This window comes from Lycium barbarum, chromosome 5 (assembly GCF_019175385.1).
Source record: "Lycium barbarum isolate Lr01 chromosome 5, ASM1917538v2, whole genome shotgun sequence".
NCBI classification, from domain to species: Eukaryota; Viridiplantae; Streptophyta; class Magnoliopsida; order Solanales; family Solanaceae; genus Lycium; species Lycium barbarum.
The window spans coordinates 143269875-143297411 of NC_083341.1; the positions used below are offsets into that span (position 1 = coordinate 143269875).

Below are 27537 nucleotides of genomic sequence, written 5' to 3' on the forward strand. Positions count from 1 at the left end.
CAAATATCAGACTATTTAATCGGTTTGGTTTTCGGTTTGGATAGTTATATGCATGTTTTTACATGTTTTCGAGTATGTAATTGTCTTTAAATTAAAGTATTGTCTGTTTTTTGGCTGAAAAAAGTACTCCTACAATGTCGCTAAAGTAACATTATAATTGCAAAATTTTCAAACTTCAGATTATGAGTTATTAATTTTTTCTAAGGAAAGTTTGGAATTATGTGCAGTGTTTAAAAATTTTCATATGCGATGCAAACTTTGTAATATGTATTTCGGAATAAACGTGTCACACAAGTTTCTAGAGACTAGTATTTTATACAATAAACCAAAGCAATATAAAGAAAAAGTTGGTCTACCTTGTTTAACGAGAAAAAAAGAAAAAAGAAAAATTTCCAAATATTAAGAGAAAGTGACTCTTGAATTGGGTTTATCTGAATAGGAGAAATCTAAAAATATAAAGACTAAAAAGAAAAGCAAAAAGGAACAGATTTGGCACAAGAAACCAAGACTAGTATTTTAGTTTTGCATAGGGAAGAGAGATTGGAATTCTAAAGTGAGATTTCCTAATGGCATAAAGTTAAGTGTTTGGTTGTTCTTAGGAAGTGATGTTCCATTCCCCACATATACTATCTTTTCTTATCACATTTTGCTTTATGACTACTTACCCTTTTACCAGTCTTATTGTTTGGCTGCTCAGTCTCTCCCCAAAAGGATTTTCTTCCTTAATACCCAAGTAAGGTTTGATTAACAAACAATAGCCATTTTAAGCAAGTATTAAGTTTCAGAAATTTTCTGGATAATTGTGGTGTCCGGATAAAGCTCGCATGCAATTAATTCTACAAGATACGTACTACCTCTCACCAACATAGATATAAGCTAATTCTTCCAAGCGGGAATAAATCACTTAGGGTTTTTGCCTCCCTCGAAATTTAAACTTAAGATCTCATCATACTCAACTCACTTTATTGACCACTAAGTCAATACCTTGGGTGTGTATTAAGTCTCAACTGAGTGTATTTTCTGGGATTTTAAAAATGTCGAGATTAGTAGTTTTTAAAAGTGAAAAATGAAAAAAGCGATGTGATCTGTGAGATTTGAAGCGAAAAGCAAGAAGTAACGCACACAACTAACATAAAATTTGAAAATACAAAGCATATACAAATTAGTACGATAATAATCAAATTGCAATTAATAACCAATCCAAACATCCAATGTACAATGATGTCGATACTAATCTAACTCTACAAAATTGAGATCCATTTTTTGCTTGGATCACTTTGCGTCTCATTGTTTGAAGCGCACACTTCTCTGATGCGTATAGCTTCATCCATGAAGCAACAATCACTTAAAGCGACAAAGCGATGCGTTTTAATAACACTTTCTGAGAGATGATGTGGCAAGCTGACTGCAAGTCCAGGTGGCAAACATTAGTCCTTGATTAGAAGATCAATGCACAAGTAACGATACAAATAATAAGGGAAACAAGTGAAAAAAAGATGCTTAGCTTCTCAAGGATGTTGTTCCAAGAACCCTTTATTCATCCTAGTTGGCTTCTTTTTTAACAGCCTTAATTTTTACTTTACCTGCGATATTCATGATTGGGGTGAATCTAAAAACTCATCTCCAGATTCTGGGGCCCTCCAAAATCCTATTAAAAAAATAAATGAGTCAGTATATATATACACACACAAGAATGGATCACATAAACAGGACTCCAAATATTTGAACTGCTTAGTGTCTTATTTACCTAAAGACAACTGATTTTTTCCCTGTTTCTCAAAAGAAGAACAATGGTTTTCATTAGTAATAAGCCATTTGTGCTTCTCATTTGCATAGGGCTCTTAGTAGTTCATCCAGAGAAAGCTTCTTCACTTACAAGTTCAGATTTTTCTTTGAGATGGAGCACACAACAATTTGAGCTGATGACGTCGAAGAGTCGGCGTATGCTTAAGGGATTAGTTAAAAATGAATTGAATACTGGCACCAAATCAGCACCAGTAAGCAAAAGTTTTGATCCGAATGGCTCGAGCAAACGAACAGTTCGAAAAGGATCAGATCCAATCCACAATAGGTCTTGAAGGATCAGCTCATAATATTACATATGTGTTTTATGAGCTTAAGGTTTTGACAGGGATATCTGTATATAATCAAAGAGTTATGAGAGACTATCTTTCAAAATAGCATTCAAGGCCTACTAGCACTGTTGTGTTAACATGAATACAGGATGAAGTACAATACTAATGATGTCTGTTGCGTCCAAACGCATAAATACACCTAACATCAATGTCTCTTTAAAATCTCTTCAATTTCCTGTAATATTTCTTCTCTCTTTTTTTCCTTTAAAACTTTGGTATTTTCATCAGTTTGAATTCATTATTGCTTAGTTTGCACAAGATGTATGATATTTGTTGCTCCAGTTCCTTCTTAAAGATGTTATTCTTGTTTTCTCCTAATAAGGAATTAGAATAGGATTTGTACTTTCACATTGATTAAATAGCGCGACCAAAATTCAGTTTTAGCAATCTGAATGATATAGTCAGTTCAAAAAGAATGTTACTATTCTTATAGTTGATAATTAGAATGCTCAAAAGTATGGATGTTGGTTCAGCAAGTTCCTATTGCCATTGTTCGTAATTAGAAGCTGGTGGCTGACTCTCAAGTGATACACTTACATTGCCAGGTTTAATGAAAGTTTACCAACATGACTAAGCCTTAATCCCAACTAGTTGTATTACCAGCATGGATCTTTTATACTTTCATTGTTGTGTTATGTTCTTCACTAACTCTGCATAAATATCAAGACACCATATGCCTTTTCAGGCAACTTCCTTCCACGTGAATTTTTGTTTACTGCATGTCCTTCTACACCATCAAGCATCCTGGTTATCACCTATAGACCAGTACATTTGTAGGTCTGTATTTCACGATCAAACTAATATCATACGGCATGTTCTCATTTTATTCTCAATATGTTCAGTTTGTGCCTTCTGTCGATTTTTATCTTGCTAATCTTGTATGCCTGCCAACACACCATCTTTAACATCCACAACTTTTACGACACTTACTTTGTTGATATGTTAAGTGTTGGAGGTCGGATGCTCTGTCTCATTTAATGTTGCTAATCTCTATATAAAATTTGATTTTCAGTCTAGTAGGTATCTATATTCGTATAGAAGAGGACTCCTCCATTTCAACCATTTACTTGAATAATATAAGGCCAACATTCTCTCATCTCAAGGGAAGTTAAATGTACTTTTGAGAGAGAGACAGAGCAGGGGCGGAGCCACATTGGCTCCAGGAGGTTCATCCGAATCCCCTCGGCAAAAAATTACAGTGTATTTTCAAAGTTAAAATTATTTTGTTATGTATATATAGTAGATGTTGAACCCCCTGACTTCTTCGTGTATTTACCTTTTACAATTTTTGAACCCCCTGAATGAAAATCCTGGCTCCGCCACTGAGACAGAGAGGGAAGCTAAATGCTGATGCACATAGTTTACTAGCTTGTCTGATTCAGTTATTTCAGTGTAATTCACTGAAGGCTCAACTTAATCAGGTTACACATAACAATTCTGAAAGATGCACAAGACTATATGAATTCCTGATTTCTATGATTTAACACAATTCAGTTTCTGAGACAATAAGAGAGGATTACTTGGAATCCTGGACATGCCGAGGGTCTACCGGAAACAGCCTCTCTACCTCCCAAGGACGGGGTAAGGTCTGTGTACACTCTACCTTCTCTAGACCCCACTTTGTGGGATCGCACTGGGTATGTTGTTTGTGGGATCGCACTGGGTATGTTGTTGTTGTTGTTACTTGGAATCCTGGACAAATTTGTAAAGAGAATCAGATTTTGGGATTTGTGATAAAGAAAAGTAAGCTGATCAAAGATAAAACACAGGAAGTGGTATCATCAAAAGGTCTCTGTTGAGTGGGGACCAAACAAGATCAATAAATAAGTAAGATCTCTGATGAATTACCCTGCTGTCAGAAAGCTATTGAAATTGGTAATCAACACAAAGATGTCAGTTTAGTGGAATTAACTAGAAGATTTTCACAAGGAAAGTATACAATTTGACAATTTTTTTATTAGAACATTATGAAAAAGGTGATAAATCAAGAAGCTTTCAACCTACTTAATATTCAGAAAACTGATGTTCAACTTAATATTGGCCAAAGCTAGAAGATTGAGGAGGTAATTCTATTTGTAAAACTGGTATGATTTTACTTTTACATGCCCCTTAAACCTACTACTCCCATCATTTATGCTAAATTCCAATAAGATGTATCAAAACTCTAAAAACATGTGTAAAAGCTGCAAAAAAAAAAAAAAAAAAAACTTTGTTTCATTAGACCAGTCAATAAAGGTACAATAGAGTAGTTGATCCCCACCCTTTTCAGCAAAAAAGCACTGAGTTGCATCAGAAATGATGAACAGAGCAAACTAAAGCTTCTACATTGGATGCACCTATACCTTCTACCTTAGGCTTGTATTTTAAGTTTGCACTTGTACTTACAGAAAAACTGTGAAAGCTGTTGTACTTTGTGCTCGCTGACTTTAAACATAAAAGTCGTTCAACATTTCAACGCAGATAGTCTTTGTATGGTTGGTTACTACCCAGTGTAATCCCACAATAGTGGGGTCTGGGGAGGGTAAGATGTACGCAGCCTTACCCCTACCTGGGTAGGGAGACTGTTTCCGATTGACCCTCGGCAACCCTCCTCCTTTATCCGGGCTTGGGACCGGCAATGTGAGCGAGCTCACACAGGCGGAGTTGCAGATAGTCTTTGTATGTTTGGCAAATACCAGAATCAAATGCATATAGGTTATACAAGGCGAAATTGAAGGAATGCTGCGGTTATTCCCGATATATAATGATCAAATAGTACTTTTGTTAAATTGTATTAAGGTGACTAGCCTAGATAATCCTAGTCAGATTCTTTTATAACATCCTTAATTTGCTTTAGCTGCAGGTTTATGATTGGGGTGAATCCAAGCTCCTCTACAGATTCTGAGCTGATGTTGAAGAGTCAGCGTATGTGCTAAAGGGGTTTGTTACAAGGGAATTGAACACTTTTCATCCAAATCTCTCAAGCAAGCGAAGAGTTCGTAAAAAATGAGATCCTTCAACACATACATTTGACCTTCTCATCGGTTTAAACACATTATTGCTTAGTTTGTTCAATATGTATGAAGTAGTTGTTTTACTTCTTCCTCAAAGATTAACTCTTGTTTTATCCCTACAAGAATTTAGAGTCACTCGAGCATTTGTACTCTCAGATTCTAAATGGAATGAACTTTCATAAGATAATTTCAATTTTCTGCTCCTACTTCTCTTTCTCCATTGATATTGATTGAAGAAACATAACGAAGTCAAATTCTCATTACTTTCTCACTTATATTTGGCAGAGCTTTATCAAAATTTCAACTAATAAATAAGCTCTCTAGCTACTCACTACCTGTTATTGAAAACAGAGTTCAGCTTTCTATTGGCTATAGCCCAAAGCATGGTGGGATACATTTATTTATGACGTAGGTGTGTTTGTGTCTTTCTGATATGCTTCTTATCAGAAATGGATGGCACGGTGTGGACAAAAGCCATCAATTCAGACTCGGTCAAGAGATCATTACATTTAGAAGTTATTTTCTTATTTACTTGTAATTTCATTTTGTTTGTAAGCTTATGCTCGACCTGATTTCCTTCATCGCGGGATAAGACTGGCACTAAATAAAAAGTCACTTCAGGATAGATGCTTTACTGCTATATGTTCTTTGGAATTTTACAATTATAGCACATGATTATTGTTTAAGATGAACGAGAGGAAGGGTTTTCCAAGTTGAGAATATAAACTAGCAATTGGTAGGAAAAAGAAAAAGGTATACAGCAAAACCTAATCAGTAGTACTTAGGTTACTTGATTGCATCAGTGTTTTGGTTCATCTCTAAAATTAAAACTACATGAGGGCTGAGGCCAATTACACAGATAGCCGCTCAAACTTGGCACGAAATGTCAATTAGACACTCTTAAACTTTCTTAGTGATCATTCAGATACCTCTGCTAAGAAAAAGTTCAAAGTTAAAAATAGCACCCTTACATGTGATACCCAAACTCTCTCAACAGCTAGCACGTAAGGCGCATGCTACGAACCATGCATCCCCACCAGACAACGACTGATCGACGCGTCTGGTTAACCAAAATTAATTGTTGTGTGCAATCTAATCAGATAGAAACTTCTGTCCCAGCTTACAGCAACCAGCTCCTCCACCTTCTTTTAAAATCATCTGCAAAACCAACAATTTGTGGACGTAGTTATTACAACCAATCATCTTGCTTTGCCTTAACCAGAGAATATTACCATTGCTAGAGGCTCAAGTGTACCCTGCCCTGAGGCGTTATAAGGTGGTGATGACAGACGAAATGATGGGATATAAACTGATAGAACACACTAATACATGGTGTCTACAGAAAAAACCTGATGGAGAAAAGAAAAATGGCATATTTGGAATAGCATCTGAAGGTGATATTAAACGAGTTTACTTTTCCTTGCCATTCAAAACAAACTTTGCAAAAGGGCTCAATAGTGTGACATGATCTCCTTGTTTAACCTGTCAACAAGAGTGGTTCGTCACATAATGATGTGAAAATCTAATGGGAGCTGGGTAAGTATTGATTAAAGCAACTAAATGTCAGCAACTCACTCTATGATGAAAGAATTGATTAAAGCAGTGTTTGCATTTTGAGTTGACAAATAGGAACACTTGAGAATCTGAACGAATAAATCTGATCCCTCTCCCAGGGTAGAAACGACAAAGTTCGGTCTTGAGCACCATGGCTGATGCTGTTGCAAGCCCTCCCTTACAGTACCTCAATGGATTACACAGCACATAGTATCTGTAGAACAAGAGTATACATTGACAAATAAGTATTTAAGCATAATGTATAGGGCTGCTCAGCCAAGTAATTTTCACTTTTAAAGGAAATGCTGAAAATGATCAACTCATGTGGGTCCCTCCTAGATGAAGTAACTTACGCTGGAGCTTTGGTCTCAAACTTTAAGCACCGGACTGTTCCTATAACTGTAATCCCTTCGTTAAGGCCTTCAGTTAAGAGATCCATGGTTGCTTTGTTAAATGAAGAATTCACTGCGAGAAAGCACATTACCTCAACTAATAGATAAATAGGTTAATCATATACCTCAATGTTTACAGTTAAACATCTAAGATGAATGTAAAGTCTTACAGTCAATAGTAGCAAGTGACTGAACCAGGGAAGACAGCAAGCTTGTTTCTTAATCTTTCCCTTACTCTTCTCATCATTACTCTTACCCTGGAAAGCAGGATCTCATAATTCAAATGCATCTTTCACAATCGAATTCTAATGTCTTAACAGCTTCAAAAGAAGTATTGCAGGTGGGGGTGTGACTTCAAACAGGATCACACAAGAAGTCGATGGAAACTGTGAAAAGTAAATTTAGAAAAACCACAGAGTTGCAAACTGATATCCCTTCCTTACTGCACGGTGCAGCGTACAACTTGATACATAGTCTCTTGTCTATGCTTTTTAGTTATTCCAACTCTGATTCTTTAATAACATAATCATAAAAATATGAAGCACTAATTAGCAACAACTGAGAAGCTTGTGTTTTGAAAGATCCTATATGATAGAGCAGTTCATAAGTGAATCAGTTTTTTAAAGAAACTTACAATGGCACTGTTGTATTATAGGTGGGGGTGTGACTTCATTGCATCAATATTCTCCTGAAATTGGGTAGAAAATCATAAGGCACTTTCAAATATCTAAAAGACGAGTCTTACAAGGCTCGTGGGGAGCTAATACTGTACGTCTAAATATCGTCTAAATATCACATTAAAATAACTATACAGGGACATGATCGTAAGAACTACTTACTGTTTTCACGTATGCTTCTAATGACAGTAGAACATTATCGAGATTCCATCCTCTAGTCAGCAGAAAGGAAGTGAGATATCCACTTCCTAAGGCATCTACCAACCAGATGAAAAAGCTCAAAATTAAGACATACAATAATAGTACAGATAACATATCAAATATATGTCATTGTTTAAACTCTTATTGTCAGAAATCTGAAATCCAGTTATAATTATTACTATCAAACAGTTAAAATCAACCTATAGCACATGAATTTCACTGGTAATCCCACACTTTTAGACTGGTCATTGCAACTTATTACAAGACGTCATTTAATTGCTGAAGACTCAAATTCAAATTCTAGATGCTTAAAGTTACGTTTCATAATAAGACAAGACACATATCTTTTGATGTCTGGACCGCAGGTCTAATAAGCTTTACTCTTACCAAGATGCATCATTTCACTTGGTAGTCATTTCTATGTCGACATGCTTTAACAAACGTAGAATTCAGTCCTCACAATCTTTTACAATATTGTGCGCTATATTATATCGAAGATATCGTCGATGATATATTATTTGTCGACGCTTAATAAGTGTCTAACAATGTTTAACTCAGACTTATACCTTAACTGGAATGCACTCATGGCATGATCACACTTCAGTTAGGTTCATGAGAAAATAGCAGCAGCTTTCTTGAGCTCAAGAGATAAACAACTACTACAATTTTGCTCCAAAATCAGGATAAGGTAAAAAATTACCACGCTACTACCAATTATCAGTTTCATATAAACACAGAACTAATACAAGTGTACTTGCACAACATATACAACAATTTACCAGTAATAAGCAAATGCACAAATTTTACCGTATTTCTCCAACATCCTGATAAACAAATTACGGTGCTACTATCAATTATCAGTTTCATATACACACACAACTAATACAAGTGTACTTGCACAACCAGTAATAAGCAAAATGCACAAATTTTACCGTATTTCTTCAACATCCTGATAAACAAATTGCCATGCTACTACCAGTTATCAGTTTCACGTACAAACACAACTACTCCCTCCGTCCCAATTTATGTGACACTTTTCGCTTTTCGAGAGTCAATTTGACTAAACTTTGAAGCTAAACTGAATTAGATTAACTTAATAATTTAAAATTAAAATTTATATATTTGAAAACTAAATGAAATATACTATAAATTGGGACTTTTCTCATATCAATTTGTTGAACAAAGTAGTATATTCACCAAAATTCACCTGTTTCCTGTTTAAGCTCTAGCTCTGAGAGTTGTTTGATTTGTAATTGAAGTTGAAAAGCAAACAAACTAAACGCTACAACACAGAACAGAGCAGGAAACACCGAACAAACGCTAATGCTAAACTAATAACAAAAACAGTACTCTAAGCTAAATGAGAAACTAAAATACACAATTCAAAGAAAACGAAAAACGAGGTAGAGCACCAAAATGATAAAAATCAAAGCAAAAATTAAACGAACTACAAATCTAATGAGCGATTCGTCAACACGATGTATGCTAATGCGAGCTACTCCCCTTCGTCTTCTATCCTTAACGAAAGCCTTCGTTATTTTTTTTGTACACCGTGATCAATTTTTATTTTTTATTTTTTATTTTTTATTTTTGAAATGAAGTGTTATCTCTCCATATATATATATATATATAGCTAGAGGAGTTGATTGGCTACAATTTGCATGTTTATAAAATGCAGGCGGGTATGAGAGCTCGAGGCGAATTTACGTACCCCCTTCCTTCACTTTTATTTTTATTTGAAATAATAAATGAAGTGTGTATTTTACTCATATTAATGGATATATAATTGTATTAGATTTGAAAAATGATTTTGAATGAATAATTAATGTTAAGGGTAAAACAGAAAAAAAATTGTCTTATCTTTGATATGTGAAAAATGACAAGTAAAATGAAAATCTATTTTATGAATATTGGATAAGTAAAAGTGAACGGAGGGAGTATAAAACTAACCCATGGTCACTCGATATATTATGAGTATAATTTTAAAAATATATCTAATATTATTTAAAGGAACACATGATCAAACCAGGTCGAGCGGAGCATTTTTTTTTTATTTTTTTTTTGCATATTGTATCAACGCTAATACCTCAATTTCGTAAAAATTATAGCTACATTTTAGAAATATTATTTGCATGTTTACCACGTCGCGTAATTCTCCCTATTTATAATAGGGCGCTCTTTATAATAATATAAATAGTAATATAATATTAATAATAATATAAGTTTGTTCGTAGCTACAGTTGTTATATTGGGAGGGCATCAGATATTGTATCAGGCGGGTATTATAATTGTATTAGCGTATACTGTATCAGCTGAAAATCGTGTGATGGTCCTCAAAGAATGATGAAGTAATCGTTCTTGATCCTTGGGAGAAGGCCGTTAAAACCAGACTGCACTTCAGAGACCCGTGCCTGGTGAACCTTTTGATGGCAATTTGTTTCTTGAACCAAAATAATACAAGTAATATCTTCGAGTTTTGCCAAACCAAACGGTTTGGCATAAACTCGAAGATGCTACTTGAATTATTTTTGAATTTTCTGCATGGTGCAAGAGTGCTTGATGGGATTCTCTAAGCTTTGAGTCTTGCTTAATATATATCATTAATTTAGAGAGCTTCGCGTATAAGATTATTGACATAAACTTTAATATTTAATGTTAGATCCATTTCTATACAACGTTATATATTAATAAGCTTAGTTGTCATATATTTTATGAGGAAACAAATCAAGGCTATTAATTAGTTGGAAGACTTCGTTTGATGAATGACATTGTTTTGAATTTGGTAATTCCTCTATTACTATCTTCGAGTTAATTTTTCTTGTGATTTTTTATTTTTAATGCTATAAAATAGTAATTAGTTAAATCCATCGATTAAGGTGAATGCATGATCAGTTTTAGAAGCTATAATAGTTGTGAGTTGTGACTAAAACATGTCTCTTTTACCGGCAATTATTGCATTTTTGCCGGCAATAATAAAAGCGGTAAGTTATGTTGGATATCACATTTCGAAGGTAGTTTTATTGGCAATAGTAATTGCCACTGAATAAAGACCGCTAAAAATAATTATTTTTAGCTGCAATAATATGGGTGTTTACCAGCATAAATGTCACTAAAGGATCTGGCGATCCTGAATCCAATGGCATTTAATCAATTGTTGGTTATTGTTTTTATCGACAATAAATATTGCCGCTAAAAGAAAAATGTATTGCCACTGAAAGCTTCTTTTGATGTCGTGTGAACAAGACAATGAACATGATGAGCACGTTGAACACGGTCTCGATATCTATCATACTAGTAAATTAGTGATCAAGCGATATGAAGGTATCTATAAAACATTTAAAGACTTTGAATGTATCACTAGTTTGTGTGACAAGCACTATTTGTGACACCAAATAGCAATTCCTTCTCAATTCCTGCGAGAAGTGGCAACTGATCCCAAGCAAATTGCATCTATTTTACCGTGCATGATCTTGATACTCTCTATAAGAAATCTCTAACCTTTTATCGCCAATCAGGTATTAACTGTATGCAAGAAGGAAGGATCAAACGAGCTTTCCCTAATCCACCGTTGTGGTTTCAACCATGGCTTCCAATATATTGAACTTTAGTATTGATTCCATGTTATATATGTTATTCAAGTTTTGGATGTTCAAATTATACTCATGAACTATTAAGTTAGGTCCAAGTTAATACTCATGTTATACAATGGTTCCGTCTGCTTTGTGGTCTTACATAGCTTTGTAACCTAATGTGATGGCTGAAACTTACTTTGCCCTTACTAATATTGGTGTGTTTCCTTGAGTGTTTATAATTGACACTACTTCTTAATGAATAATTGACACTATTTCTTGCTCGATGAATATTAACAAAAAAGTGTTGTTAAGTTGTTTACAATTGACACTACTTATTACTCCATGAATAATCCAGTTTGATATTTCGATGAGTACAAATTGATGTTGAAACTAAAGATTATCGATCTTGGCCAGACTAAATATAAATATAGGGGTCCAAACAAATGTATATGAAAATATCTTGTCCGTGAAGTGGTGTTTTCAAAACGGTTTGGGAAGATTATTGTAGAAACAAACTCAAGGTAAACCTTAATCAATATGATGCTTATACTAAACTGCTTCCATTAAAACTATACAGTATCTTCATTTAGCCCACCCTTCCACTAGAGATGACTTCAGTTTCTCCCGGACATAGCGACCCTATACTAAAATGCTTTTTCTATCGAGTATTTTAAAAACAAAAAATATTGTCTTGTGTTGTATAGACGAATGCAATGACCCTTTTGCAAATCAAAGAAATCTATTTGTTTGTCATTAAGGTGAAATCCCTTTCCTCAGGCCAAATGGCTTAGCCTTTGATAACCTCCTCAAATCTCTTGCAACTAGACCTTAAGTAGAGTTATTTGCATAGATGCTACTCACAAAGGTCATATTATCAGTGCATGAATTGGTTGAATTATTCTTTTTGCCACAAATAACTAGCTTTCAATTTATGATTTTTTTATAGAGTTTGGTGACCAAAATCTTCAACAGTAAGCAGGGATCAATTCAATTTTGTCTTCATCAAGTGTTTTGTCAAAAGAACTAGGATTCTTATCTCATCATTGGAGAACTCAAAGTCTCTACTATTAAGTTTTAAATATTGCATTATTTAAATTATAGGTAAAATACTAGCTGCAAGAATTAATTATCGATAAAACAAATAGGAAATTGTACACAGAACACTACTATAACAACATGAATTAGTGAGGGACAAATGCTTTAGCTAACCAACAAAATCCGTGTCTAGTCCTATTTAACGACTTATCAAGATGTCCTGTTAGCAATGCTATAATACAAAACATTATTGGATGATATAATAAAGAAAGATACGAAACAAAAAGATTACTTGATGACTATATGTATGAGTTTCCTTTAATTTAACAGAGATGATTATTGAGTGTATTGAGAAGTAAGATGATAGTTAAAATTTATTGAAGCAATACGATCTAATACGTCCAAAAAAGCCCGATTACAATTCACTACAAAAAGAGCTCAAATTCCGGGGGTTAAATTTGCAATTAACGGCTGTTAAAACCCCTGCAATTTGTTGTTGCAGCGGTCTTTAAAACCCCCTACAATAACTTGCGCCGCAATCAAATTGCAGGGCTTCTAAAAGAATCGTTGTAACCATTTTGCGGCGGTTGAAATAGCGACGGTTTTACCCCCGCAATCTGGTTCTTACATATTTATTTTGTTTCATTTTGCGAGGGTTCTAACCTCCGTAATGTTTATTTTATTTTTATTTTTTACGTTTCTTTTTGTAGGACCTGTAACTTTCAAAATAATTAATTTTTTATCATTAAGTTATAACTAATTGTACATATATAGCATTATTTCATAATTGGACTTTGGACCTATCAAATCATCATTGAAATATAACAAACATCACTATTTATTTGAATCATAAACATGTTAAGCAATATCACAATTCAAACTTTCGGTACACCTTTATGTCCAAATAAGATAAGAAATGAAAAATTTCTACTACATCTTCTCTATGTACAAAATGTTCAATTCAAATCGCTATTTTTCTATATATGTAACCTCTCCTTCTGGCACTTTACTTGTTTCAACAAGTAGACGTTGCGCAATAACAAGGTAAATGCATTGCATCTTCAAATGATCACTGCTTCAGATAACGACGACAACATCTTTCATAGAATCCAAAAGCAAGTAGACTTTTTAGTCCGCCTCAACTAACAAAAACGAATAATCATAGTAACATAGGACATGAACTTGACCTGAGTACTAAGTCTATATGTCATCAGATTAGATGATCCATCAGGAGGTGTAAAAGATACGAGTCTATATGTCATCAGATCAAACGATCCCGAAACCCTTGTTGCAAAGAATAACCTTATCCAATCAGATTATCCACATCGAAACCCTAGAAACTCAAGATTTAGGGAAAATCGCAGAAAAGTATGACAATAAAAAACCTTGATGAGAATTATATCTCCATGGTGGCAGGACAAAGTGCAAAGAGCACGATTGGAGCCTTCTTTTGTAGTGTAGTTTCCGGGGGTTAGTGCGACCTCCAAAATTAAACCGCCGCAAAACTAACCTTTTTTGTAGGCTTTTGCTATATGCTGGTATAGCTACTTGCATTTCCCTATTTCCAATTTTCAAATTCCCATGATCAAGTACATACCAGGATATCTAACTCTGAAGCTTCCATAGACACCTGAAATGGAGTCATTCACTGCAAGCTGAACCAAAAAAGCAAGTTCATCAGGAAAAGAAATATATCCAGGACACCCTCGGTAAAAAGTTACAGTGTATATATAGGGTAGATTTTCTGGGTTTATGTACATATATTAATTTTTGAATACCCTGAACAAATCCAAAAGGTTAGCCCAAGCAATCCAGGGTGTTCAAAATGTCTCTAGCATCCTAGGCTCGGTTCCCATTGACACCATTATTTTTTATATTTAGCTTTTGTTATTTTTTCGAACCCCCTGAATGAAAATTTTGGATCCGCCACTGATGTTGTGGCTGCATCCAAGAACAAGAATCTCATATAAACAGTGAGATACAACATATCTCAAAGCTCACTAAATTATTAAGCATTCCATACAATATGAACTATTGATGCTCCTAAAACCAATCTTGCAGAAAGAACATTGAAATGAGGGCTTACCACAACAACAACAATCTCCAACATATCGAACAAGATCCTCTACAAATAGAATTTCAGTACCTTGAGAGTTGATATGGATAAATGCTCTATACAGAGTTTACTTGAGAATTGATATGGAAGAGTATCTATTTCAAATTCTTGAGAAATATGTAAAATCATACAGTAAATGAGAAACTTAAACAACATCTCTTTCTGTCTGTTCCTCTTTAAAACTCCTTCATTGACCTGAAGCTGATTTAATACAGTTCTCATACTATGATCTGGGCATTTGCCAAATCGCTTCAATTCTGCACAAGCAGCCTTGATTGGTCTTCAGAATCATGTCTCTAAAAGACTCTCCAGTGTCATATTGAAAGTTAACATGGTTGGAGTCACTCTTAATACCATGGAAATTATATGATGATATCCTATGAATTAGACAGATCATTCAGGAGAATGCCAATCCTAGCAGGACACAATTCAATCCTAAATATAACATGTTACCAAAAGATATCTTCCAACACCATAATCAGATCCGCCTCTAACTAACGCTCTATCATTTGATCTAACTAACGCTCTATCATTTGATTAATTTATGCATGATTAAGTTACAAAACTAATAGATAGAAAAATGAAATATTACTTACAACAGAGGTTTGGAAGGCATCAACGGACAGCAAGAATTTGTTAGCTTTACTTCCCAATAGAAGGTCCGGCGACAATCAATAACTGAAATGAAAGCATCCCAGACCCGAAACGAATAGTGAATACAAATCAATAACTGAAAAGGAATCTCATACTACATCTCTGAAATCTATGGCTCTCTCATAAAATCAAATCCTATCAATAAAACTGAGGAAAATCCACATCGAGCATTGAATAACAAATCAAAGAAGTACAACACAACAAAGGGATTGAATTTACAGTGAAATCAAATGAATAAAGTAGAACGAACATACCAGACAGCCAGATCGTACCATTTGTAGTTCCATTATCAAACACCACATTGACCCTCAGAACATAGAAACTAATATCATATATCTCAAATAACAAAACAACTAACAAGTTAATCTAATCAACCAAAAAATCAATTACTAGAAAAGTTCTCCATGTAAAAACTCGAGATTTAGGGAAAATACCAAAATAGTTAAAAACCTTACCGATCAGAGCCTTCTTTTGCTCCAAAATCACCGATCAAAACTTTCTAGACAAAAAATAAAAATAAAATTAAATCTCCAAACTTTATAGAAACAATTCAAAATTAAGAACAACTCAGTTGATTGACCAATTGAAAAGGTGACTCATCTTTAAATTGAGAGGGATAAGGGTTTGGAGAAAATAATGAAGAGGTTTTGTCACGGAGCGTTGGCGAAAAATAAAAGGGTCTACTATTGAAACATTAGACATTTGCTAAGCATCCCCGTTTGTCTAGGTTTAACTGCTCCTACCTAATTACTTATTTGTATCAAATTAGGATTCTGGGATTTCTTGCTTATAATAGATCATACCTAATTGGTCTTGATCGTCCAAGTACGTACGCCTAGGGTTTGAGAGTGTCGGGTTCAGCCATAAGGAGTATTAATTAGCCCGCTAACCTATTAGCTTTTACTCCTCTTAAAACCCTGGTACTAGCCTAACCGCAAGGGTTTTTACATACCAAGAGATCTATCTCTTTACGGAAGGGATTTTTTGATTGTGAAAACAAGGGAATTTATCCACTTTTATTACTACACAATTTAATGGCCCTTAGCAGCAAATGGCAAGAAGACATCCTGAAAGAAATCATGGGGATGATAGTGAAAAAAGTAAGCATCGGTGACTACGTACGCATGACTGCCGTTTGCAAGTCATGGAGATCAATGCTTGCTCATCATAAGCCATCACATGATCTCGAAGCTCCTTGGCTTTTGCAGCTCAAAGATTGTGCGTATAACGATCATACAGGATTCAACTTCTATAGCTTGTCGGATAGCCGTTTTTATTCTTTTAAACTGCCTAATCATATCTTGAATAAATACCCTAAAGTAGCTCACGGTGCTACATTCTGTTGTGCCACTTCTAATGGTTGGTTGGTTCTTGTTGCTGGACCTAGCCATAACCCTGACATGTTCCTTTTCGACCCGATTTCCGAAATCGATGTCAAACTTCCACCATTGACCACATTAACATCCTTCCCATATTTTGAGCACAATAGAATCCCAACCGTATTAATGGTCAATATGGTACACGTATTTTCAATCTTGGATGATTCGACCAGAAATCTCATAGTCGTCGCAACTTTTATGGACGTGTCGAATCATGGAGAAATCTTGGCATTCTGTAATTGTGACATTGGAGTTACAGAAGAAGAGAGATCTTGGGAAATATTTGATGCTTACATAGGAATCTGCTATGAAACCATATCATTTCACAATGGTGTGTTATACACTTTTGTTTCATGTGACGTCGATAACGTTTTTAACACTTTAAAGGACATGTGGATTACTGACGACATCAATCATTTCGTCGTTCTCAAGACTCGTTGTTGCGAGGTGAAGATTAAATTAATCAATATAGAAAAATACAAAAGCGGTCATCATTTTGCGCCTAGTGGTAGTGGTGTCTATTTGGCTAAATCAATCACGGGAGAGCTGCTTATCATTTGGGAGAAGACATATCCACTTTTTGAACATGACGATGAACATGATGACAATGAGAATGGCGATGAGCGTGATCTCAAAATCTATCATACTAGTAAATTAATGATCGAGCGATATGAAGGTTTCTACAAAACAGGTAAAGACTTTGAATCTATCAGTAGTTTGGGCAATCAAACACTATTTGTGTCACCAAATGGAAATTCCTTCTCAGTTCCTGCAAGAAGTGGCAATGGATTGCAAGCAAATTGCATCTATTTTACTGTGGATGCACTTGATACTCTCTCCGAGAAATCGCTAGCCCTTTATCGCCAATCAGGTATTTACTGTATGCAAGAAGGAAGGATCAAACGACCTTTCCCTAACCCACCATTGTGGTTTCAACCACGGCTTCCGGTTGAACTTTAGTATTGATTCCATGTTATATATGTCATTCAAGTTTTGGATGTTCAAATTAGACTCTTGAACTGTTAAGTTCGGTCCAAGTTAATACTCATGTTATATATGTGTTTTAATTTGCTCCATCTGCCTTATGGTCTTACATAGCTTTGTAACCTAATTTGATGGCTGAAACTTACTTTGCCTTATTTATATTGGTGTGTTTCCTTGAGTGTTTATAATTGACACTACTTCTTACTTAATGAATATTAACAAAAAAGTCAAGTGTTGTTAAGTTGTTTATAATTGACACTCTTCTTAATTACTCCATGAATAATCCAGTTTGATGTTGCGATGAGTACAAATTGATGTTGAAACTAAAGATTATCGTTATCGATCTTGGCAAGACTAAATACATATGCCGTGAAGTGGTGTTTTCAAAACAGTTTGGGAAGATTATTGTAGAAACAGTGTCAAGGTAAGTACTAAATAAAGCGAAAGAAAAACTATGAACATACAGTTTCACAAATTCACTGTATCTGTTTCACTAAGACATGAAAAGAGACATGTTTTGAAATAAAAGTATTAAACTGTTCATATTTTGGCAAAATATCTAATATTCATTTAATACTTTGACATAGCCAGCCAAACATTTAAGAATGGACCTTTGCTATTAAGGGATGTGGTGAGAGATCCTGTCCACCCTTGACAAGTCTCGGGTCGAGCCCTGAGAATAGGAGAACCCTTGATAGGGAGCGCATAACCCTTTAATAAGCCCTATGCGAACCCAAATTAGTTTGACCAATGAATTCTGAATACCGAATAGTTAAACCAAGTTTTGAAGTGTTAGTATCCTGAGCTGCTTTAAGATACTTGTGAAGGAGCAAAATTGAGATATTTGTTCTTGCAAAGGGAAGATAGATTTAAGCAATCATTGTCAATCTCGAAAAAGAGAAGCAAAAAAACCTTGCTTTAGACCAAATCCTCGTGTACAGTATTTGACAAGTAAAATCTCGACTTAGAGAATAAGATTCAAATTCTGCTGTCAGAGTTGCAAGACTTACACAACTTCACCTCGCGCTAAGAAAAAGAGATGACAATGGACAAAGAACAATTACAATCCTTTTAGGAGAACAAAACAGAGGGGACTATATACATCAAAATAGTTGTTCAGGTAGTTAAAACTCTTTACATTCATTGCATTTGATCATTCTGTCAAAGCAATATAAAACTAGTAGAGGTCTGCAGAGGGTAGCCTTGAATGTCATTCATAAGGAACGGGCTGATCTTCGACCTCTTGGTACCAATTGTTTTTATTACATCCAATAATAGTACACCTATAGTTACATCCTAGCAAGTGTTACTTACCAGAAATCTACCACCAGCTCATCTGTCCAGAATAAAAACTCAAGCATACAATGCTGCTGGCTCCTTGGATGATCTACTAATCCCATTATCATATCGTTTGCAAGTTGTATCCTGAGAAGAAATGCAAGTAATACCGTAAAAATCAAATTTATGGAGCACCATCACCATCACAATGTTCGTTGTTAAATCATCTGATTGCAATTTATTGAGCTACAACTTAATGAAAGTATCAAAGCAAAGCATGCATCTATCGATTAATTAATTTTAGTTGCTCGGCATTTAACCATCCCAGTGAAGGAGAAAACTGGAACGACAAGAGAAGAGTTAGATTGTTTTATCACTATGCAGGGTTTGAGAATGATGACTCATATCTACAAATAAATAATACGTAACAGTGTGATAAACTGAGTTTCCTTATGCCATATCTAGAGAAGTGCTTCTTTTTTCTTTTTTTTTGTGAGTCTGTTGTTTCCGGAAGATTAACATGCTACATATGAGAAGAATTTACCTCACAGTCCTCCCACACTGCCCCAACACATTTGGAAAAGCTAATGCTAGCACTTCTTATTAAGCAGCGCGCAGTGTTGCTTGTTGGACTTAGCTCCCTCTGGCTATGACCTACATTTTGATTACTAGCATCAGCTTTGTTGACCTCGTGTGATCTTGTGGGACTTGGAAGGCATCTATGAGCAACAGCTGTTTCAACATGCCTTTCAAATTCACCATGCTGATCTGTTTCCTCATCTATTGGAACACAGACCCTCTCTCTGTGGAAAAAAATAATGAGGGAATTTGAGAGTAAGCAAACTTTATGAGGCACTATTAGCTCTTAAATTTAAGCAATAATATCAGGGTCGACTAACCTAGGCAAAGAGGCATATCGCCTTGGATGGAGAGCATTTCTTCCACCTCCATCATAGTGCCCCTCAAGTAGGTCAAATTGTTCCTTAAAGCAATCAGCCCCACTAAACACAGATCAAAATTCATGTTAGCATAGAAATTAAAATATAGGGTTTAGCATGCAATAGAAACTGGGAGGACTTCAGAATGATCAGAGAACTATTAGAGAACCTCTCTTCAGTAAAAAGGAGAAAGCAAAGCAAAAGCTACCTATCATTCTGACTCTGAAGGCGAGTATATTGCGTCACTTAAGCTACCTTTGACTGACCTAAGTATTATCCATTGGACTAAGTAAAGGTAAGTATAATAGAAGACTCAAGGTATAATTAGCTAACCACTGTTTTTTTAAGAGTTGAAAAGGTTGGATCATGATATTGATCCAGACAGAATAAAGTTGCTTAGGGATGTCCACTTGAATAGAACAGAATCCTCTCTACATTATAAAGTAAAAGAGCATAATATTTCATTCCCATATTGATTGATTTAATGAAATTGACTGATTTTGACTAAGACCAGCCGTCCCTGAAACTCATCCAAACTAACAATTCTCTGGTCAACCTCAGAGATGCATTGGTGAAGTTCTTTGGGAAAAAAAAAAAAGGAAAATAAAACGAGATACTTGTTATCAAGTGAGCAGACACGGACAAAGTTCACAAGATCATAAGATAGAGTGAAATCGTCAGAAAGAACTAGTTCTTGGTCACAGCCAGCAACAACTATGGATGAATAAGGAGAACTGTTAGCAGTACCTTGGATACAAAAAGCTAGTATGCTCAGTGCCATGAAGATACTCCTGCAGCATCTGAGGGTGGTACTCCAAAATCTGTCCACGGTAATGTTGGAGTTAGGAGCGGCAAACGGACGGGTCAGGTCGGATATGGAGGGGGGGGGGGGGGGGGGGCAAAATGGGCTAACTGACATATAATATGGATATCCATATTATTCATGGATTTAGGATAGTCAGGACATATAATATGGATATCCATATTATTCATGGTTTTAGGATAGTCAGGTGAGAACACAAGCTAAAAGCCAAAATAAGCTTAGACTTCCAGCAAGCAAGAACTCATGAAAAATAACAAGCAGAAATCGGTATTGTTAATACGGATAACCATGGTATCCATATTATACATCTGGATATCCCATTTTTTAGTGGATAATATGAATATTAATTATTTTTAAGAGTTATCCAACCCATATCGAATGGATTGGATCAAATGGTTACTTGTGTTTTTTAACCATTTGTCAGCCCTAGTTGTAGTACAATGGAAGAGGCACAAAAGAAGGTCCAGGAAACATAAGATTGGTTGCCAACTCATACCTCCCTGTAGATGAGCTCTCTAATATCCTCTTTTGCCAGTTTTCTTCTTTCAAAATCGAACTCAAATTTTGAAATTGGCCGAGCAGATTGTTCATGCTCCTTGTTTGCTAAACCACGGAAGTATGGATGCGCTAGTGCCTTGAGAGGATTAACAAACAGCAAGTATATTAGGAAAATGACTGAAATAAAACTTGCATCACAGGCTAAAATGAGTGTCCAACAATCTACTATGTTTCTAAGTCCTACCTCTTCAGCAGAAGGGCGATCTTTGGGGTCAAATGCAATCAAACGCTCAAGTAACTTTAGAGCTAATGGGTCAATATCTGGGAATTTTTGAGAGAGAGGAATAGGGGCTTTCTTCTTCATGCTGCTTAAATATCTCCTTGCTTTGTCATTTTTAATCTGCACATATCGGGAAAATGGATCAGATTCAATTGGTATTCGTTAAACATCACTTTGGCTAAGGAATGGGAAGGACAAACCCTTGAAATGGCTTCAGTGGATGGAGAACCAAGCAGATCGGTAATCAGATCCAATTGGTGGACCACATCCTTCCCAGGAAATAATGGTTTTTTTGTAAGGATTTCTGCAAATATGCATCCTATACTCCACATATCTACTGCTGGGGTGTACTGCAATAAGTAGTTTGCTTTAGAATTCATACAAATTCTGAAAGATCACAGCATAATAAAGTAAATATAAGTGAGTTCATGCTGAGATTTACACAAGCTTTTTCCCAGCCAAGTAATAATTAATATTGTAGCACTGTAACCTAAGGCGTGAGATTATCTAATAGTGAAAAGAATGTAGAAAGCATGAAAGAACCTTTTGTATCACTCTCTCATTTAGACAGAGATTTGTTCTTATTATATAGATAGTTAAGCCACTCATTCATTTTGTACAATTGATGACGCCAAATAGTACTTGTAGTGAATACTTATCAGTTATTTAAGAAAAAAACATTGGGTAAATGTGAGATAAGCCTAGGCTCATCCCCAGGGAAGAACTACTTGCTTGCAGGACTTCAGGAATATATTAAATAATGGAAACCTTTGAAAACTCAGCCAAAATCAGAAGGTATCACTCAAATATCCGACTGGAACCCGAATAATAGCTCTGACAGAGAGATACTAAGGAATTGGCCCCACCTCCCCGCATCTTTCCATGCAACACTTATTGGACCAGATAGTATAAAGATAACTTCTTAACAAGGATAAATCCATAAGCTGTTGATGGATCTACCCTAAGAGAGCCCTTGAAGCTCTGCAAAGCAATAGCTGAATGAACCTTAGCCTACCATTACAAGCAATAGCAAAGTGTGGTCCACCAGTATAACAATCAAAACCATGACACACTTTCTTTGGTCCAAGTGAATAGAATGTTTTCCAAAGTAATTGCCCAAAAAATAATGTAAACACACACACACAAAAAAAACAAAAAAAAAAAAAAAATACAGCCAGAGGAATATTTCGCTCTAATAACCTTAAGGTTGCCTATGAGTTTAGCTTACCATGAGGTATACGTTGTAAATTATTTAGAGCTCCTTGACTTAGTAGACAATATTAAAAGGAAAAAGAGCACTTAGAAATGAAGGCTGCGAATTTAGTTAAGGAAAGAGAACAATGAAAATAAGAGCTTCTGATGGTAAAATTTGTGAAAAATGTGAACCAAGGCCCCCAATGGGCTCCTATTGGGAAGCACTTTTTCCCTCCTAATAACAAGATAAGAATGAATAAGAAAACATCAATAAGCTAAATTGTCACTGTTTCATCATATCAAAGAGTACTGGTAGGGAAAATTCCGCATGCTAAGTACAGAAGTTTCACCACATGAAGACTGGTATCTACTACTAAGTACTAACATGGAAAAAAGTTTGAGAAGTGTTAACGGATAAGAAACAATAGTATATAAGCATTAACATTACCTATAAATGTCACACTTACTTTGGAGTAAAAAGAACCACAAAGTTCTGGAGCGCGGTACCAACGAGTTGCCACATAGTCCTACACAGAGCAAATAAGTTAAGAATTTTACTTGGAATAAAATCGAAAATAGTGTTTAGATATATTTCTATAAAAAGAAGGGATAGACTATGTAACATTTGAGACAAAAAAAGAGAAGTACGAGGTTCTTGAAAGCGTAAAAAAAATCAGGGTCTTGTCATAACGGGTGTAATAACTTGACATTATGCTAAGATATGTCGAGAAAATTTAAGTAGAGAAATGCTTCATACAGTCCAGAAAATAGCAGATGGGGTATCGCCAAATGCTGCACGAGCAAGCCCAAAATCACAAATTTTCAGCTTACAATCTGCATTTGCTAGAATGTTCTTTGGCTTCAAATCTCGATGGAACACGTTTGCTGTTGAATCAATAAATAAGGGAATAAGTAATGTAAAAGAGAAATCAAAACTAAAATACCAGAAAGAAAAAATGAGGAACCTCCACCTGTGTGCATATACTTTAAACCTCGAAGAAGCTGATACAAAAAGAATTGATAATGTTCAGGTGTGAGACTGTCATTGGCCTTAATCACATGCTGAAGATCACACTCCATCAACTCGAAAATAACATATATATCCTTGAATTCTCTCGGACATGGAGGTAACAGAATATGCTTTATGTCTACAATATCTGGGTGCCGAAGCAACCGAAGGAGCTTTATTTCTCTAAGGATGCGGGTGGCTTCAGAGACATGCTCAAAGACATTGTTGATCTTCTTTATCGCTACCTTTTTTCCTGTATGAGTATCAACTGCTGCTGCAACAACACCATAGCTCCCCTTGCCAACAACCTCTAGGATTTCGTATTGATGTGCTTCACCATATTCAGTGAAGAATTCCTTGAAAGGCATTGTCTGAGATATTAAGAGACACTATCAGAACTGTTTCATTGAAACATACAGATAAGATCTTAGAAAGGAGATATCAAGATCCCAAATTTGTGTAAATGTTATATATAAAGATAAATAAGGAGTGAACATCTTTTCTTCCCCATCACCAGAACAATTGAATAAGTATCCAAATCTCCCCCAAACATTATCTTTCATTCATAGGGAAAGTAAATCAGCTTCTGCTTCAGATAGGAATTTTTTAAGGGAATATGGAGAGTTATAAGGTAGTTAGGGGGAATGGATGACTAAGGACAGGAACTTAATGGTGAAAAATGATACCATTGATAGTTTGACAGAGATGGAAAATACTAAGAAACAAACAGGGACAATCACAAATCAGCAGCTGAAACTGACCCAACTATAAACTTGATGATCAGAGCAACGGAATTGTTTCAAATCAGGGGTTGGAATACTGTGGGTTGCCTCTATGTCTTTTCTAATTACATGCACATCTTGTACCTTCAAAAATTCTAATAAAGATTGATTTTCTTACCAAAGCATAACGTGAGAAAGTAACTTCAATCTTGGAGGTGTTTTCCTATTAGTATGTGTTGTTTGAAAAACAATGGAGAAATATTTCAAGTGTAAAGGGATTCATGCTTTGCTTTTGTATAAATTTGTGTACCTTTCTTCATTTCTTAAGCATTTTTTTAGCAGTTCACTCATTAGTCATCAGTCAGTCAACAAGAGTGAGTGGAGAGAAGTTCTCTCTCAAAATTTTGCATGTAGTTCACTACCAGGAACTGCCTTTATATTATATACTGGTTTCACATATTTTTGCCAAGTACAGTGAATAAATTTGGATCTACCAACAGGGTTCAGAAGATAGATAATATGAACAGCCAGATTGAAAAACAAGCTTCCAATTAAATTCAAATATCTAAAAAAAATGAAAAGAAAAAAGTAAAGTTACCATCTTTTTAAGTAGTATTTCGAATTCTATCTAAGATGCAGCTGTTAAAAATCACATCCAAGACCTACAATGTGTCAATCAATTAGAAATGAAATACTACCACTTAGTGCAGAAAACTTCAAAATCACAACATTATAAGAAGAAGAGAAATATGTATCATCTAACTGAATAATCTTTCTAACAACCAAATTCTCTTACAGTGCAATAAAAATGGAGGTATGAAAAAAAAAAATGATGAATGAAAGTATACCTCTGAAATGGTTGTGTAAAAGGCAAGGGAAAAGAGGTCTTAGAGATAATATGGCTCCTCCTCTCCACACTTTGTGGGAGACTCTTTTATAGATATACCTCCATGAAAGGTACCCCACAAATGACCAGGTAAAAGCAACCCCAGTTGAATATTAAAATACTATGAAAAGAGCCAAAATTAGATATGTCAGCTTTTGTCCATATCACAATCTTCCACAAACAGCTTTACAGGAATAAAAATAAATAAAGTGTTTCAAGATAAGAAAATAAAGCTACGAAATAATGCATCACCAAATAATGGAGTAATAAAGTAGAACCCAATGTATTCCTGGAACTAGATTACAAAAAAGATTATATGAAGATTGCCTCTTGTGGTAGTATGTATCCAGCTGATTCGGACAGAGTTGGATCATGGATGCAATGTCTAATCAACAGGTTCAATATATCTATAGTTGCTAAAATTTCAAGAAATATTAACATCTGAATTCGCAATTGAAAATAAAAAATCATTTTTGAACCACAAACTCAAAATTAAAAGCAAGTTCCCCCATTTATCTGTTTAATTGTGTATCAGTTTGTATGTCTAGAAACAAAACAAAAAAAACAGAGAGCAGACCTGAGGTTACTAGGAAGGATTTGTTGAGTTGTGATAAGTGAAAGCAGAGAGGTTTTGTTAGTTAGTTATAATATGAAAATGATGATAGCCAACCGAATTCCAACATTTTACCGATTCTTCAGGATACCATTTTTTCTGGTGCATCCCACTATCTTCATTTTTCTTCCTCCTAATTCTAGTCTACTCTACACAGCGGAGGAGCCAGGATTTTCGTCCAGGGGGTTCAAAAATTCTAAAAGGTAAATACATAAATAAGTATTTACCTACTTATTCGTGTATATACATAACAAAATAATTTTAACTTTGAAAATACACTGTAATTTTTCGCCGAGAGCCTGGAGCTCCACCCCTGACTCTACATTTCATTTCATTTGGACATTATTAGAGTAATTTTCAACCAATTGCGTAACTTTGGAAGCACATTATGAGCATTCCACTATTTTTCAGGTGTACTACTTTCTTTATCACCATTCCAAAAGCATGTTTTATATGTGTTTAATATTTAGCTAACGTGAGCCTTAGAGGAGACGGTCAATTAACTCTTAAAACATTCATTTTACTTATGCTTAGTTTTACAAATGCTTTTGATTGAAGCTGGATTTGACTTTGATATTAGAAAAATTTGGGCTAATTATATAAAAAGTCACTAGATTTATTTATATTGTGAAATTAGATAGATATATAAATAAACATGCATCATCATGGATGCAAATTTAATTTGGAATAAGAAAACAAAAAAAATTAAAGAATAGAGAGAGAGGGGATGATTTCTATACTTATTCCTCTAAGCACGCATATCCTTCCATCATTAATCAGAAATTTTGGGATTGAGTACGTGGGAATGGATTGGAGTCATATTTGGATCGAGAGCATTATCTTTCAGCGATAATATGAATTAATCGGGTCTGAAGATAAGTTCCGGCTTCTCACGTACCAAAGCAACCCAAAAAAGAAAAAAGAAAAAAAGTCTACGCATTTGCAAGAAGTGACGAGTTGTCTGTACGGCCAAGGATCGGCATTTTAGTTGACAAATTGCTTGTTTAATTTTACAATTTTCATCACGTTGAATTTTACATTCAAATTTTATAAGCTAATTCTATAATATTATTTCTATGCCTAGATATAATCACTCCCAACAATAAAAATAATAAAAGACGTCCAAATTGCAAGCTTTTGTGGAAACACGTCATTGCAAGCTTATAAATTGTTATTCGAAAATTTTAAATATATTCTGACAACTACATATAACCAGATCATTGGATAAGTCTGTTAAATTTGAACTTTGCAAATTTTCTGATAACGTAGATGAGATATCATACAATTGAATAAAATTAATTAGTTATACTGATCTAACAACTGCTGGTTATGTGATAACCCAACCAAAAATAACGTGTTATCCATTTGATTTAGATTCACTGCTAGAAAGGGTTGACCTCAAACTCTAATGAAGAAACGGTCCGTTGGGGAATTGTATAGAAGAAAATAATTTTACAAAAATTTATTTCATGTATTTTACTTACATATATCATGTGTTATATTTTGTAAAAAGAATCAGATAACTAAAGTAACATTTGTACTGCTGTAAAATGAAACATCCCAGCTCTAATGATGATTAAAGAAATTGTCTAATAAAAAAAGTC

The 27537-nt window shown here is 34.9% G+C and overlaps 1 protein-coding gene and 1 long non-coding RNA gene across 6 annotated transcripts; both read right to left on the reverse strand.

The window, feature by feature from the left end:
- Nucleotides 1-1139: 1139 nt before the first annotated feature.
- Nucleotides 1140-9608, reverse strand: LOC132642082 (uncharacterized). Of its 2 annotated transcripts, XR_009583050.1 has the most exons (10): nucleotides 7914-9608; nucleotides 7709-7762; nucleotides 7245-7331; nucleotides 7036-7147; nucleotides 6704-6896; nucleotides 6478-6610; nucleotides 6100-6286; nucleotides 3656-3827; nucleotides 1584-1648; nucleotides 1140-1405 (listed from the first exon to the last, which is right to left on the reverse strand). It is a non-coding gene; the product is annotated as an uncharacterized LOC132642082 (long non-coding RNA). The 2 variants fall into 2 exon arrangements; XR_009583049.1 differs by having other exon boundaries at nucleotides 1141-1405; nucleotides 6100-6610.
- An 8973-nt stretch (nucleotides 9609-18581) lies between these two features.
- Nucleotides 18582-26808, reverse strand: LOC132642083 (mitogen-activated protein kinase 17). Of its 4 annotated transcripts, none has more exons than XM_060359355.1 (13): nucleotides 26674-26808; nucleotides 25283-25441; nucleotides 25033-25096; nucleotides 23675-24083; nucleotides 23461-23588; nucleotides 23171-23230; nucleotides 21710-21859; nucleotides 21474-21629; nucleotides 21228-21365; nucleotides 20656-20729; nucleotides 19870-19971; nucleotides 19515-19773; nucleotides 18582-19117 (listed from the first exon to the last, which is right to left on the reverse strand). In XM_060359355.1, exons 3-13 carry the CDS (start codon nucleotides 25033-25035, stop codon nucleotides 19046-19048), a joined length of 1551 nt encoding a protein of 516 aa, XP_060215338.1. In that variant the 5' UTR covers nucleotides 25036-25096; nucleotides 25283-25441; nucleotides 26674-26808; the 3' UTR covers nucleotides 18582-19045. The 4 variants fall into 4 exon arrangements, with proteins under 4 accessions (XP_060215338.1, XP_060215337.1, XP_060215340.1 ...); XM_060359354.1 differs by lacking the exon at nucleotides 26674-26808 and adding an exon at nucleotides 25898-26040; XM_060359357.1 differs by lacking the exons at nucleotides 25033-25096; nucleotides 26674-26808 and adding an exon at nucleotides 25898-26039.
- Between the last annotated feature and the right edge of the window lie 729 nt (nucleotides 26809-27537).